At 38.2% G+C, this 15,421-nt stretch overlaps 1 protein-coding gene across 1 annotated transcript in view; it reads left to right on the top strand.

The window, feature by feature from the left end:
- Positions 1-11,249: 11,249 nt before the first annotated feature.
- LOC123760326 (transcriptional regulator ATRX) overlaps positions 11,250-15,421 on the top strand; it is a 55,650-nt gene continuing 51,478 nt past the window's right edge. The window contains exons 1-3 of the mRNA XM_045745919.2: positions 11,250-11,400; positions 14,382-14,522; positions 15,163-15,297. Coding sequence (XP_045601875.2) covers positions 14,397-14,522; positions 15,163-15,297 — 261 coding nt within the window. The 5' untranslated portion in view covers positions 11,250-11,400; positions 14,382-14,396. The remainder of the gene's footprint in view (positions 11,401-14,381; positions 14,523-15,162; positions 15,298-15,421) is intronic.

The raw sequence follows: 15,421 nt of genomic DNA, 5'->3' as shown, positions 1-15,421 counted from the left end.
CCTTTAATATATGATATGCTTGATTCCAAGTTCTACCTTTTAATTATACGGATAAATGCACTCTTCGTTGACAGACATGCTAGAAACAATCTATAGTCAGGACTTATTTTGTGTTCAACAGGGAGGCGTGGTTAGTACCTTCTCTATACAAACTCGACAGCCCTGCGGGTACCTTTGAAACATTTCATTCACACATATATTCTTTAATTCTAATTTCAGTTTACTAGTCCCTCACCATATGAATTAAGTTCACTTCACTTGGATATACCGTACTGTACAAATTTTATAAGTCCCTTTATGGTCTCTGTACTTTAGTTTCAGCTACCTTCTTAGTATCATTAGTTTCTTGGCTTCCTAATATAACCTTGTCATATTTCGCCTATAAACTTTGGGACAGTACCTGCTTTTATGTATTGTGTACTGTATACTGCAAGTATGCAAAGCAAGATGGTTTGAAACTGAGTATTACGCATAAATAAAATTACAACAGATAGAAAAAGATTAGATTGGAATTTGTGTTGGTTCATTTCAGTGATTATTCTATCTAGTGTTTTAACATTTAAAAGATTATTTATATTGTAGTTGATAATATTATACACCAATAGACATTATAGGCAACAAAATTCTTAGCAAATGTTCTATGTAAGCTTTCAATAGTCTTCACATCTGAAAGTGGTTTAAATGTAAAGGCACACTAAGGAAGAGAATCATTTAGTAAAGAAAACATTTTCGAAGCTAAATCTTGTTAACAAATTGAATACAGTATTATGAAAAAATATTAAGAGTACAATGTATCCTCACACGCTTGCTAAGTCTATCTTTTGATACCTACTTGCCTATAATTATCTTACATAAAATGAACAAATGCACAAGGGCCGTGAAGAGTTTTTTTTTATGTTGATTGTTCAATGATCCCTTGAACTATATGTTTAACACATCTCTAACCCTGTCCATGGAGGACAGAAGAAAATGTATATATGCTGGTTAGCATTGTAATTGTGTGGCCACGTCTGTGGTAGAAAATAATAATAATAAAAAATGCCTGAGGCGGCTAGTTTATTGTTCACCCCATAGTCATCCTGTGAGCGGTAGCGCAAAAAGCATTACAGAGAGAACAAAAGGTCTTTATCAGACCTCAACGGAGATTATTACATAAGCAATTTCATCTATCCTTCACACCTTATAATTACAATGTCGACTAGTTACAGAGAATGTTCTTTTTCAAGAGCTATATATTTGCAGTAAGTCATTATACATCAATGGTAGGTCTTATTTATTTATATATTTATTTATATATTTATTTATTTATTTATATACAAGAAGGTACATTGGGTTTGTGAGAATACATAGCATAGTATTTACAATTTTGTAAAGCCACTAGTACGCGCAGCGTTTCGGGCAGGTCCTTAATCTAACAAATAATTTTAAGTAGGTAACTTCTAGCAGAATTAATGAAATGATAACAGATACATTACAAGAAAAAATGAGATGAGAGAGATTAGTAAGTATATTAAAGCACATTGGTATATTAAAGCTCTGATTGATTACACTGACAACTTGATTGGTAATTTAAACAAGATTAATAGACACCATACAGCAAATTGATAGCACATATAAGAAGACAGCAATGATCACAATGGTAAAGTTGTTCGGATTGGGTACATAAAGATTGGGAGATTGGGTAGCAATAGATACAGTGCAATTTTAAAGCAACAAGGTAAAAAAACTATGAAGATGAAATTAGGTACTTTTTAGTTTTGTTTTTGAATGACGCAAAAGTTGGACAGCTTTTTAATTCATTAGGGAGTGAGTTCCTTAGACTGGGTCCCTTTATGTGCATAAAGTGTTTACACAGATTAAGTTTGACTTTGGGAATACCAAAGAGATATTTATTTCTGGTGTTCTTATTGCTAATACATAATTGTTTGAGCAATGAAGATATTACAAAGTCATAGGGAAGTTGCTGTTTATTACTAGTCTTCACAATACACTACTTGTTTCTTAATCTCATATGGCGTTTATCTATTGGGAGCGAAATGTGGATATAGTGCAAGGATTTCAGGTATTTTATCCTTAGTAATAAGATTGGTTGCCATATCATACAACGTGAGTTTAGATTTATCTCTAAATGGCTCGAGTTTGCTACAATCCAAGATATAGTGTTCGAGTGTGTCCCTGTCTTTGTCCACACACTTAACACTTTACTTCATCTAGATCCCTATTCTGTCAGCTGTCAGAGATACTTTTAGCCAAGTCTTATTCGAGCTGTGACAACACCCTTACTAAGGTTGCAGTAAGACAGTATTAATCGGAATCTTGAGTTATCAAATAGGTCCCTTAAAAGTGTCATTAGTCGAGAACTCCTGGATGAATCTGAAGACAGTAGAACAGTGCAAATTAGAACTAGCAGGTCCATTGTTTATCACAATGAAATATGTGAAGTAAAACATTTGTATGGGGCAAGTAACAAAATAAGCAGACTAACAGACGTTGAGATGAGAGTTCGAACCTACGTCCGGGATGATTCCAGACGCGCCTTAGTCGACTGCGCCTCGACAGGGTTAAAAAAATTGCAACCTGGAGTGCTACTGCCATTACAAGGCTCCCGCAGCTTCTCCGAAGCACAGTCCGGGGTTTTACACAATCCCCTCCGTGCACCCAGGCTCTGTCAACCAAATGTTCTACCTCTTCGTCCTTATTTCAATACACAGAAATCCCAAAAGCATGATTCATCATGTTAACAAATCCACAAGGGCCGTGATGAGGGTTCGAACCTACGTCCTGGATGATCTGGGATCATCCCGGACGTAAATTTGAACCCTCATCACGGCCCTTGTGAATTTGTTCATTTGATGCATCACGCTATTGTTATTTCTGTGGGTATTATACATAATGTTTAATATAACCTGCAGTGTGATATAATGAATGGATGAGAGATATTTAACTCTTAATATACAAAACCTTTCACTATTGAGTATTCAAGTTTTTGTCTCTGCCCCAGGAATGTAGGAAATATTTAAAATGAACCAAAGGACAACAAACCCGTTCTTGAGATAATGTTAGGAGTGGAAGGAGGTAACGTGTTAAAGGGTCCCGGTAATCCCGCACAATCGAGATTTCCGGGTTCGAATCTCGGGCGGGACAGAAATGGTTGGGCATATTTCCTTTCACCTAGCAGCAAGTAGGTACTCAGGAACAAATCCACAAGGGCCGTGACGAGGATTCGAATCGATAAAACCCAGATACAAAACAAAACTGACGTTATTGCTGCCTACAGAGTAGGCAAAAAGAATCCATCAGGTCTAAATCAACGGAAAATTCGCCTGAAGCTGTCTTCCCAGTTCACGAAATCCAATCTAGTCCGGACAGCTGCATCCCTACGGAAGGGATTATACATCAACGAGTGCTTGACCAGGAACAGACAGCAAATCCTCTACCGCCTGCGTCAAATCCGGCAACAAAACCCAGATGCTATTCATCAGTGCTTCGTTAGAGATGGTCTGATAAAGGTGAGAAAAACCGCAGAGGGCAAAATGTTTACTATTACTAGAGAAGAAAACCTCAACACTTTCCTCTCCCAATGTGGTTTGTCTCACCTTATCACTCCCAATGAATTAACTTAATTAACCCCCTGTCAACTAGTGGGGCTAGGTATCCTAAGTCTCCTTGGTTCATTTTCTGACTTAATTTTTAACTTACTCTTACCTAGTCATTTACCGAAATTATTTAATTGAGTTATTAAAGTAGTTCTTCAGGTCTTTTTAATTATACAGTCATTACTGAACTATCTATAGTTATTAATCATTAGCTCAAATTTGCCTATGTTTATTATTCAACTTTTCTTTGATTTCATTTTTTACCTAGGTTGCCTAGCCTTGCCATGCTCCCTTACTCCATTGTACCCCTGGCTTTGCCTGCATCTCAAATTGCAAATTGTTACTTACAGTGTACCTGTGAGTACTCGTAAGCAATCTACCTCATTTTTGCTCAATTTGTTTTTTTGTTCTTTTTTTTGTATTGCTTAGTCTTGCTTATATTTTTTGTTTTGTATTTCCATATCTTGTGTTTTGTATAGTCCATGTTTACATGTTTTTTCTTTAATCTCATTAATTGCCTAGGTTGCCTAGCCTAGCCATACTCCCTTACTCCATTGTACCCCTGTAAGCCCCTTTTGTGTTTGTTTTGTACAGTATTGTGTATATATTTTTCCCTATTTTATAGCTTTTTTCTACTTTTTTCTGATTCTACAATCAGCTTCTTTTATGCAGTCAAGTATAGACCCTGAACTTAACCTCTTATCCACTATCTATGACAATAATCACTTTAATGATCTAAATTGCAGATATTTTGCAGCACATGACGGGTGCTACAAGCAGGATAGATGTATCCTCGAAGGAAGGAAAGATTGTGCAGCAGGAACATGGAGGAAACAGTTGGAAGCCAATGACAGCGCCTATGAACAATGTGTGGGAGAAAGGAACAGAGACAATTAAGGCGAGCCTAGGGAAAGTAGGAAATGCAGCTGAAAAAATTAAACCTTGTGGAAACAAGGTTCAGGTCAATATAGTGAACTCTGAGGTTGGTACTCAAATATTGGAATATCTAAAAAAACTAGAAAAGAGGATTGAGGCATTAGAAAAATTAACTATGGGGGGTAGACGGGGTGAAGATGGTGGTGAAACAGGACGTGAAGTGGAAAGTGAAACAGGACGTGAAATGGAAAGTGAAACAGGACGTGAAACGGAAAGTGAAACAGGACGTGAAATGGAAAGTGAAACAGGACGTGAAATGGAAAGCCAAACAGGACGTGAAATGGAAAGCCAAACAGGACGTGAAATGGAAAGCCAAACAGGACGTGAAATGAAAAGCCAAACAGGACGTGAAATGGAAAGTGAAACAGGACGTGAAATGGAAAGTGAAACAGGACGTGAAATGGAAAGTCAAACAGGACGTGAAATGGAAAGTGAAATAGGACGTGTAGTGGAAAGTGAAACAGGACGTGAAATGTGCGTTGAAGAAAGTAAGGAAGAACATGACGTATTGATGATAGAGGATAGTCAGGAAAATGAACTTTCTAGTAGTGTTAGCGTTCAACCTTCTGTAGTGACAAATGTCGAAACAAAGGTTAAAGTAAAACGGTATAGAGAAATAAGAAAGAAATTAGATATGAATAAGATCACCTTTGATGCTAGTAGCTGTTGTGCAAATGAGGAGAAAGCAGAAATGTTACAGTGTTGGGAGAGTCTGTCTGAGAAAATCTCGTATCTCATGGAATGTGACAGACAGGGCAAAGGTAGTTTTATTAAATCATGGATGAAAGTAGAGTGAGAATATTATCTTGGAGCGTTAATGGGTTAAAATCTAGTGCGGTGGATGTACACTATTATACTCTTAGATAGTACTATATTAACCTGATATGTTACATGGGATTCTTGTATTTGTACTCACTGAATTTGTGCGCCCCTTGAGGGACTTGAAGTATGGGAAGGGGTAGAAATAGCCTAAGCTAATCTTTGATTTTTTTTTTTTTTTTTTTTTTTTTTTTTTTTTTTTTTTTTTTTTTAACTTGTCTCAATAAACCTACTTGAACTTGGAAGACCATTATGTATTAAAGTGTCAAATTATGGATAACCATAGAAATAAGGAAATAAGTAGTGTACCACTTCAAATTGTTTGGATGTGTGATAATGATATGATAGACAGAATACTTAGGAACTACAAGAATTTTGCCCCAATGATTGTAACACTTACTATATTAATATGCAATGTTAAATGTTGTATTGTGATTTGTGTATCTGTACTCACTGAATTTGTGCGCCCCTTGAGGGACTTGAAGTAGAGGGGGGTAGAAATAGCCTAAGCTACTCTATCCCTTTGAGATGTATTTTTTTCTTGTCTCAATAAACATACTTGAACTTGAACTTTGAACTTGATGTAAACAATGTATTAACTCATAACCACAATATCTCTGTAATCAATTTGAACGTTAGATCCCTAGGTAAACACTTCGATGATGTTAGTGCCTTGATTGAAACTATTGGCAACAAATTCTCTTTTATTATACTTACTGAAACATGGTTGAAAGAGGATACTACTCAACTCTTTAACATGCCTAACTACTCAGCAATTCACAACTGTCGTCAACTTCAGAGAGGTGGTGGCACTGCTCTTTACTACCACCAAGAACTAACATGCTTAAAAGAAATTAGAACTAGAGACTGCTATGGGGAGTATATCTTCGCCAGCTTCAGAGTCAAGGGTGCTGAGTCTGTCCTGTCTGTGGGTGCAGTCTATAGAATTCCCAACACTGATGTGTCTGTATTCAACTCAAACCTTAGAAATCTAATACTTGATAACAGACTGAACAAAAACCACCTAATTATCGCAGGGGACTTTAATATTGACCTCTGCGAGCCAGAACACCCTACTGCTGTTAGCTTCCTCAACTGTATGAATTCCTGCCTCCTCATACCCTTAATCACTAGACCTACTAGAATCACTGATAGCACTGCCACGACTCTAGATCACATCTGGACCAACATAACCTCTCCGCTTACTTCAGGTATAATCACCGATAGCACTACAGACCACTACCCCACATTTCTCTTAACTAACATTAGCAAACCACCTCTAGAAACAAGGGAGTTAAGCTTTAGGCTGCACAATGAAACTGCTATAAACAATTTTATAACTGCTGCTGATAATGTCAACTGGGAGTCCGAGTTAGGTAACATAGGGGACATCAACCTAGCAGTGCAATCTTTTCTACAAACAACTCTTAGCCTTTATAACACCCACTGTCCTAGGCTTACAAAACAAGTCACAAGCAAAAGGCTTAACAATCCTTGGCTTACAAAGGGAATACTGAAATCCATTAACAAAAAACACGACCTTGAGAAGAAGTATAGGTTAGGAATTGTCTCCAAAGAATTCTCAAAGAATTACTCATTATTGCTAACTAAGATAATTAGACGAGCCAAAACTAATTACTACGAAGATAAATTTACTCAAATAAAGAGCAACATTAAACAAACTTGGAGCACAATTTCACAAATATTGGGATCAAAGAAATCTTTAAATAACAAACCGACTCTCCTGTCTAATAACGATGGTCAGCTTTCAGCCTCTGATTCTGCTATTGAGTTCAATAGGTTCTTCTCTTCCATTGGTTCATCCCTTGCAAATGATATTCCATCTTCCAGTACTGACATTAAGGACTATCTTACAGGTAACTATCCACAGTCTCTGTACCTAAAGCCTATTAATTCCACTGACGTCAATGAGATAATCCTTTCCCTTAAAACCAAGTCTAGTGCCCTTGAGGAGATACCAACTTTAATATACAAAAAAGCCTCCAGATCTTTAGCCCCTGCTATTGCTTTGCTCTTCAACAAGTCACTTGAACTCCAAACCTTTCCAGATATTCTAAAAAAAGCGAGAGTAACGCCTGTCCACAAATGTGGTGATCCCACAGATGTTAACAACTACAGACCTATATCAATCCTGCCAAACTTGTCAAAAATTTTTGAAAAACTTATATACAAGCAGCTTTACTCATATCTAGCCAAACTCAATATACTTAGCCCTTGCCAATATGGCTTCAGACCCAAAAAAAGCACTAACGATGCACTCATTAGTATGCTTAACTCGATTCATACAGCCCTTGATAAAAAGGAGCTCCCTGTTGGGTTATTTGTGGACCTGCGTAAAGCTTTTGATACTGTCAACCACCATAACCTTCTTCTTAAATTACATCATTATGGAGTCAGAGGGCACTCCCTACAATACCTCGAGTCCTACCTTACTGACAGGCTCCAATATGTTTCTGTGAATAATACAATTTCTCCCACCCTACCCATCAACATTGGTGTTCCTCAGGGCAGCATACTTGGCCCTCTCCTCTTTCTCATCTACATTAATGACCTTCCAAATGCCTCCCAACACCTCAAACCAATTCTATTTGCTGACGACACAACCTTCATTTACTCCAGTCCTGACCCTCTTGCTCTAAATGCCACAGTAAATACTGAGCTAAATAAAGTCCATCATTGGCTAACTGCCAACAAACTCACCCTTAACATTGACAAAACCTTCTATATTCTGTTTGGCAATAAATCCTCTAGTCTTATAAATCTCAAAATAAACAATACCCAAATTTGTAACAAATTAGATGGCAAATTCCTTGGCATTCTCATTGACAACAAGCTGAATTTCCAGGGACACATTCTAAATATATCAAAAAAAGTTTCAAAAACTGTGGGCATTCTTTCTAAGATCAGATATTATGTACCACGCCCTGCTCTGGTGACTCTCTATTACTCCCTTATCTATCCTTATCTCAACTATGGTATTTGTGCTTGGGGTTCTACTACCCAAAATCACTTACGTCCTCTAATTACCCAACACAAAGCCGCTATTAGAACAATATCCAACTCTGGCCCCAGACATCACTCGGTACCCCTACTCAAATCTCTTAATATGTTAGATATTAAGTCACTGCACATTCTCTCATGTGTATTATACATATATAAAACGCTAAACTATAATGCCAATCCTGATCTTAAAAGCTTCATAGAAGGTTGTAACAGAACCCATGAGCACCACACCAGAAATAAATACAGTTTTGATATTCCTAGAGTACGTCTTAATCAAACTAGAAATGCTCTGCAAATCAAGGGGCCCAGAATGTGGAATGACCTTCCCAACCATGTTAAAGACTGTCCCTCTCTCAACCAGTTTAAGATAAAAACTAAACACTACCTAATAAATTCCCTGTAATCTACCTCACTCCTCTATTGTCAACCCATGTCTGTTATTTTCTTTTTTTTTTCTTTTTTGTAATCAACACTGTTTGTCAACCTATTGTATTTGTGCTGCTTTTTCAGTCATGTTCCCCCTTTTTTTTTATCTTTATTTGTATTTGTTCTCAACATCTTTTATTCTTTATGCTCAATTAGTATTAAGTTCTAGATATTAATGTTTTTCTTGCCCGAAACGCATTGCGTAATAGTGGCTTTAGGCATTGTATGTACTAGCTCTATCTATATATCAATCCATTAATGTAACATCACTTGTATGTATATACCTTACCTGAATAAACATCTGAATCTGAATCTGAATCTGAATCCTCGTAACGGCCCTTGTGGATTTGTTCATTTGATGCATCACGTTATTGTGATTTCTGTGTGTAAAGGTACTCAGGAGTTAGTCATTTTGAGGTTGCATCCTGGGCGGGGTCAGTAATTCGACTTTGGGGGGGGGGACTTCGATAAAACCTTAACGTGTATGATACGGCTTCCTGTCTCCCGATACAGTGAATTAAATCCTGTAAAACTTAGCTCTAAGGGTCCTTACTGTCCCTAATGTTGGAGCGATTTAATTGAAAAGGCAAGCTCCCAAAATAAGAGATTTGAAGTCTCTAGGCTCCTACAGTACAGAGCTGTAGCAATGAAATTCTACAGCTAATTCTAGCTGTAGAATTGGGGAGCGGAGAATAATAAGTCCTGAAGGACGCCCAGTATTGTCCTCCATTGTCCCAGAGGACAATGACAATCAATGGACAATGTCCCAGGGACTTGTCCTCTTAAAAATAACGTCACTTTTGGCCGTTTGCCCGTATGGCCGAAAGTGGACGTAATTTGAAAATGAAAAAAAATTAAAATAAATTTGGGATTTTTTTTTTTTCAACAACAGTAAGTTAAGGGTCCTCTGATAGGTTAGGTGGGCAGGAAATTTTCATAAAGTTTCAAAACGTTATGAAAAACGTTAATTGAAAGTTTCCTCTTCTAACCTTACCGGGTAAGCCGGACGACTCAAACAGAAAACGGAACAGTACATCACTTTTGTGAGTCGATTTCATTTCAAATTACGTCCAAATTTGGCCATAGCGCGCATACGAGCGAAAAGTGACGTTATTTTTAAGAGGACGGGTTGGCATTAGAGGGTGTCAGATACAGGAATTGGAGGAGGCTCTCGTAATACACATCACATGAGGTCTTTAAGTATGCACAAATAGAATAATACTCTATATACCATTTACAAATCAGTCAAGTATTTGGATGGCCTTTACAAGCCTTTATAAGGAACCTTCAAAGCACTATGCACGAACAGGTCTTGTTGTCTAATACAAGAGTATGATTGAACATTTGCCTTGTGAAGGAAAATGTTGAGAAAGCCCAGAGATTTGTTAGCAGACTGGTGGAAGAAACATGGATGGAAATTATGAAACCAGGCTAAGGTAGCTCAAACAATGCTAAGAGAGAACTAGGGACGGCATTATCACAAGGTACAAGATATTCTGAGAAGGATACACATGCTAGGCTCCCCATTTTTTTTTTTTTTTTGAGATATATACAAGAGTTGTTACATTCTTGTACAGCCACTAGTACGCGTAGCGTTTCGGGCAGGTCCCTGGAATACGATCCCCGCCGTTGAAGAATCGTTGTTACAACCAAGTACACATTTTACTGTTGAGTTAAACAGAGGCTACAGTTTAGGATTTGCGCCCCGTAAATCCTCCCCATGTTGTGTCATTTAACCATGTATTGACTTTTAAGTAATTTTCATTGTATAAGTGCTTTAATTTATCTCATTTTCTCCATTATGTGTTTATCTCCAGGAACCAATGCTTGGTGCTTGGCTAAAGGTCATTTACGCTAGAATCCATTCAATAAAACATCTCAGTTATTTGGACCGCCTACAAATTTGAAATCCGTATTCACTAGAACACAGGTGGGAGAGATGCAATAATTTACACTTGAAAAATATTAGGAGGCCCGGTTCAAAATCTGCACCCAGAAGTAACATTGCATGAGACCAGAAGTTTTTTTAGTTTAGTTCATTTATTATGCACCCCATACCCATCTTGTGGGCGGTAGTGAAAAGGGTTACAGAGGCACATAATGGGCTCAGGGACTGAACCTCACAATTCATTTAGCTAAGCAAGTTACAATCTAGATGAGCTAGTTACAAAATTCAATATAAGTCGTCACATCAACAATGAGTTTGAGATCGACCTCAAGTACAGGTTCTAGGCATGGCAAAATGTGCAAAACTGTGGATGCGCATCGAGTTTTTGGCAAACTATCATTGAAAATGGGAAACCTTTCCGCCATGTGCACTGCGGTCATGGAGGAAGTAAATCTTTGTATATAAGAATGATGTATATTCTGTAGGAAATTGTCTCGAAGGATACTTACACATTTATTATAATAAACAAGGGGAGGTTTTTGATGTACGTGTGTGTGGTTGTGAGTGCGTGTGACCAGGGCGAGTGGATGCCGTCCCCGCCATGTCGTTGCCACAGTGTAAACAATCTTAGTCTGCGCTCCTACACAACTCTCCATATACTCTTCCACCTTCATGCTACCGCTCCCTGCGCCGCGCATGGTCCACCAGCAGGTACTATAGAGTATAATAAGGCGCCAGTACCACCGGGTGATGGGCTGAGAGCCGTGTATTACCAAGGTTTTGCTCTCTTCAGATCGATCGTTGTTCCGAGCCATAAGGACATGTGTGCATGCTGATTGGAAGCCATTGTGTGTGTCGAGATTTATGGCTCGACCTGGAGTCATAATTTTCCCGGGATATTATGTGTGAGGAATATGGTGGTGGGAGTGATGTGTCGTGTGGGGGAAAGTGAGTGATAGTGAGGCTGGAGATGGGTTCCAGGACTCGAGATAGCGGCAGTCATCCATACTGACCATGAATGCCTCTATACACTATTTTGGCTCCGCTTGGTTAGTTTCCTGAACTTCTGCGGGAAAGAGAATGTTTTTTTTTTCAGTAGCGGTCAGTCCGTTTCTTAAGCTTGTGGAGAGTGTAATGCAGTAACCCCGGAACACGCCAGGTATGCTACTGGTAATGCAATACTCAAGTTTGTTATTTTGACAAGTAGTGTACAGTGTTATGTCTAGGCCTCAAACATTGCATTTAAGTACTTGTTGAATAGATGGAAAATAGGAGTGTTAATCCTTCAAATAACTGCTTTGATCACTGCTCTGTTAATCCTTCAAATAACTGCTTTGATCACTGCTCTGTTAATCCTTCAAATAACTGCTTTGATCAATGCTCTGTTATTTAGAGGCAGAAAATTATATATATATATATGTTGAAGAGGGATTTAGTGTTGTCAAGTCTTATGTCAACTGGCTTTACATTGTAAACCTAAACAAACAAAATATAATAGTGCAAGAGTGTCGAATATAAAGCAAAGATGTACGTTTGATATATATTGTGCATTAGACTGAACTAATGTTGTAATGAAAAAGAAGTGTGCATACCATGGCAATATGTAGTAATAATAATAATAATTCATTGTGTCAGGGGACAGGAAGCCAGAGTGTATTCATACACATTAGGCTTATAATGAGATCCTTCTCCCCCAAGGTTGAATTACTAGCTCCACCTAGGATGCAACCCCATAATCCTGAGCACCTACTTACTGCTAGGTGAAAGGAAATGTGACCTTCCATTTTGATCACACCTGGGATTTGAACCCGAAATTCTCAATTGTGCATCGTAGAGAACATGTATTATTGGAATCCTCTCAAAGCTCTCCAAATGTACTCACTAGAAAGAAGATGGGAGAGATATCAAATAATATACACGTGGAAGATACTGGAGGGCCAAGTCCCAAATCTACGCAGTAAAATAACAATGTAGTGGAGGGAAAAATATGGAAGAAAATGCAGAATAGAACCATTGAAGAGCAAAGGTGCCATAGGCACAATCAGTGAACACTGTAAACATCAGAGGTCCACGGTTGTTCAACATCCTCCTAGCGAGTATAAAAAATATTGCTGGAACAACCGTGAACATTTTCAAGAGAAAACTAGATAATCTTCTCTAAGGAATGCCAGACCAACCGGGCTGCAGTGGATATGTGGGCCTGCGGGCCACTCCAAGCAACAGGCTAGTGGACCAAGCTCTCGCAAGTCAAGCCTGGTTTTGGGCCGGGCTTGGGGAGTAGAAGAACTCCCAGAACCCCATCAAGCAGGTATCAACCAGGTATAGAAGGTATCAACATAGAAACGATAAAACATCTAAATTACTGGGACTGTCTAAAAGCTCTTAAAATGTACTTACTGGAAAGAAGACGAGAAAGGTTAAAGGCCAGGTCCCAAATTTTCAAAGTAGAATAACAACATAATGGAGCGAAAGGTACAGAAGGAACGGCGACACAAGTCTAGCCTGGCCTCGGGCCGGGCTTAGGGAGTAGAAGAACTCTCGGAACCCCATCAACCAGGTATCAACCAGGAAATGCAGAATAGAGCCAGTGAGGAGTAGAGGTGCTGTAGGCACAATCAGTGAGCACTGTCTGAATATCAGAGGTCCACAGCTGTTCGATGCCCTCCGAGCAAGCATTAGAAATATTGCCGGAACGAAGGTAATGTAGATGTATTCAAGAGGCACTTGGACAGGTTGTTGCAAGAAGTGCCAGACCAATCAGGCTGTAGTGGATATGTGGGCTTATGGGCTGCTTTAAACAACAGTCTGTTGGACCAAGTTATCACAAGTCGAGAGCCGGGCTCGGGGAGTAGAAGAATTCCCGAAACCCTCTCCAGGTATATTCCAGGAGAACGAACCCGACTCTACTACAGGAACCCAAACTGTATTGTACTGTACTACTGGGACCTAGTGTGTGGGAGTTGGATGTTAAATAGTTTCTCGTGCACAGATCACCCAAGAGGAAGAGTCAGTGTTTGATTAGTCTTTCCTCATATTCCTTGCAGTTGTTATACTGTACTGATGTGTCATACCATTTGGGCCTTGGCAGATTTGTTGTTTCAAATAGATATTTAAGATTTGTAATGGATGTCTCAAGTAATAAATCAGCGGGGGGTGACCTGGGCTGTGAAACAATAGTAGTCAACAACTGTTTGCCTTGTTTTTCATGTAAACAGTTACTTGTTTTGTTGCAAGCTATTCTCTCCGATGGTTTTGGGTTTGGTAAACTCATTGGGTTTATCTCCAATTCCCGGGCTTTCCTTTTGTCTTGTACAGTAAACCAGGTTTTGGCTTTGGTTTCGGGTAGGTGATGGATGGGTGGGCTGCTCAGTGTATAAGCTAATTGAATTACTGTAGGCCGACCAAAAATGGGAGTTTAATTACATATTTATATTTTATTTTTTCCTCAGTGCAGATAGGTAGCAATTGTTTCACATGTAAATTTTCTAGACATGAAATACTGTACCTCTGAAATTTTTAGGGTTCTAATTTCTAATGAAGATTTTCTCTTCAAAATAAATCTCTGTGAGGGAAGGGGGGGGGGGGAAGAGCATCAATTTTATCATGTAAAATTTAGATGTTTTATGATATCAGAATACATTTATGATTGTTCTTTTATGATATCAGAAAACATTTGATTGTCCTTTTTCCAGAAATGATGAACAGTCATGTCTAGTAAATGGTTTTTTACATCTGAAGAATATATCAAGTTATATCCAACAGTGGATACCAGTAGGATGGAGGAGGATCCAGACGGCAAGAGCCAACAAGTGGCAGTTATCATGACTGGCCAGGTGAGGATGTGCTTATTATTTATATAAATACTTTCATAAGTTACTCTATACTCTGTGCAGAGAATCTTGAGTGTTTGAAATGCTGCTCATTCGTATGCAGTTTTGTTCATATGTACATTATATATTTCCTAATTTTTTCCTAAGACACATCTTGTACAATGTTCCCAAGTCATTATGGCATATTGAATGCTCACTAATTTGGTCTTTATTAACTGGATTTAATTAGATTTAACCATTTTTCAAGCTGGACAGAATCTAAATTATGGGACTTGACTCTTGGGATGCTGAATGATGAGCGACAGCAAATTTTTGTGAATTTCTGTGACTACTTTTATCTGAATTAATGTGTTCTTGTGCTCTTTCTGTGAGTAGGTAATTCCAGATACTGTATCCAGAAATTTGAAATGGTTTGGTAAATTTTTAGGGGGACGGGATTTCATAATACAGTTCAGTATTTCTTGAATTGTAACATATGCTGTAGTTTTTGAGGAGATACCTTCTTTGATAGTCTATCAGAAAATATCTATCATTTTCCTAATCTTATTCTTATTTAAATGTAGCTGATTGTAGTTGTATGTCATTTGTTATTAGAATATTTGTTTAATATATCATTAGCTAATTTACATATTATGGTGTGCAGGTGTACCGAGATGCTGGGCTGAAGTACAGTAAACATCCCATAGTAGAAGGACTGCTGTATGACAAGCTGTGCGAAATTGGTAAACATAGGCTTAGAGATGATGTTAGAAAAATGGCTCTAGGCATAGCCATGTCAGTAAGTAGAACAGTTTTCTTGTTAATTGACAACTATTTGAACTAATTAAGTGTCTTGTCTTCTCCTTTGACTTGCAAGCATCCATATGAATTGAAATATCTTTAATTAATTAAGCTTATTTTGT

Source organism: Procambarus clarkii, chromosome 39 (genome assembly GCF_040958095.1).
Source record: "Procambarus clarkii isolate CNS0578487 chromosome 39, FALCON_Pclarkii_2.0, whole genome shotgun sequence".
Classification (NCBI taxonomy): domain Eukaryota; kingdom Metazoa; phylum Arthropoda; class Malacostraca; order Decapoda; family Cambaridae; genus Procambarus; species Procambarus clarkii.
This window is presented reverse-complemented; position numbering and strand designations above follow the sequence as displayed.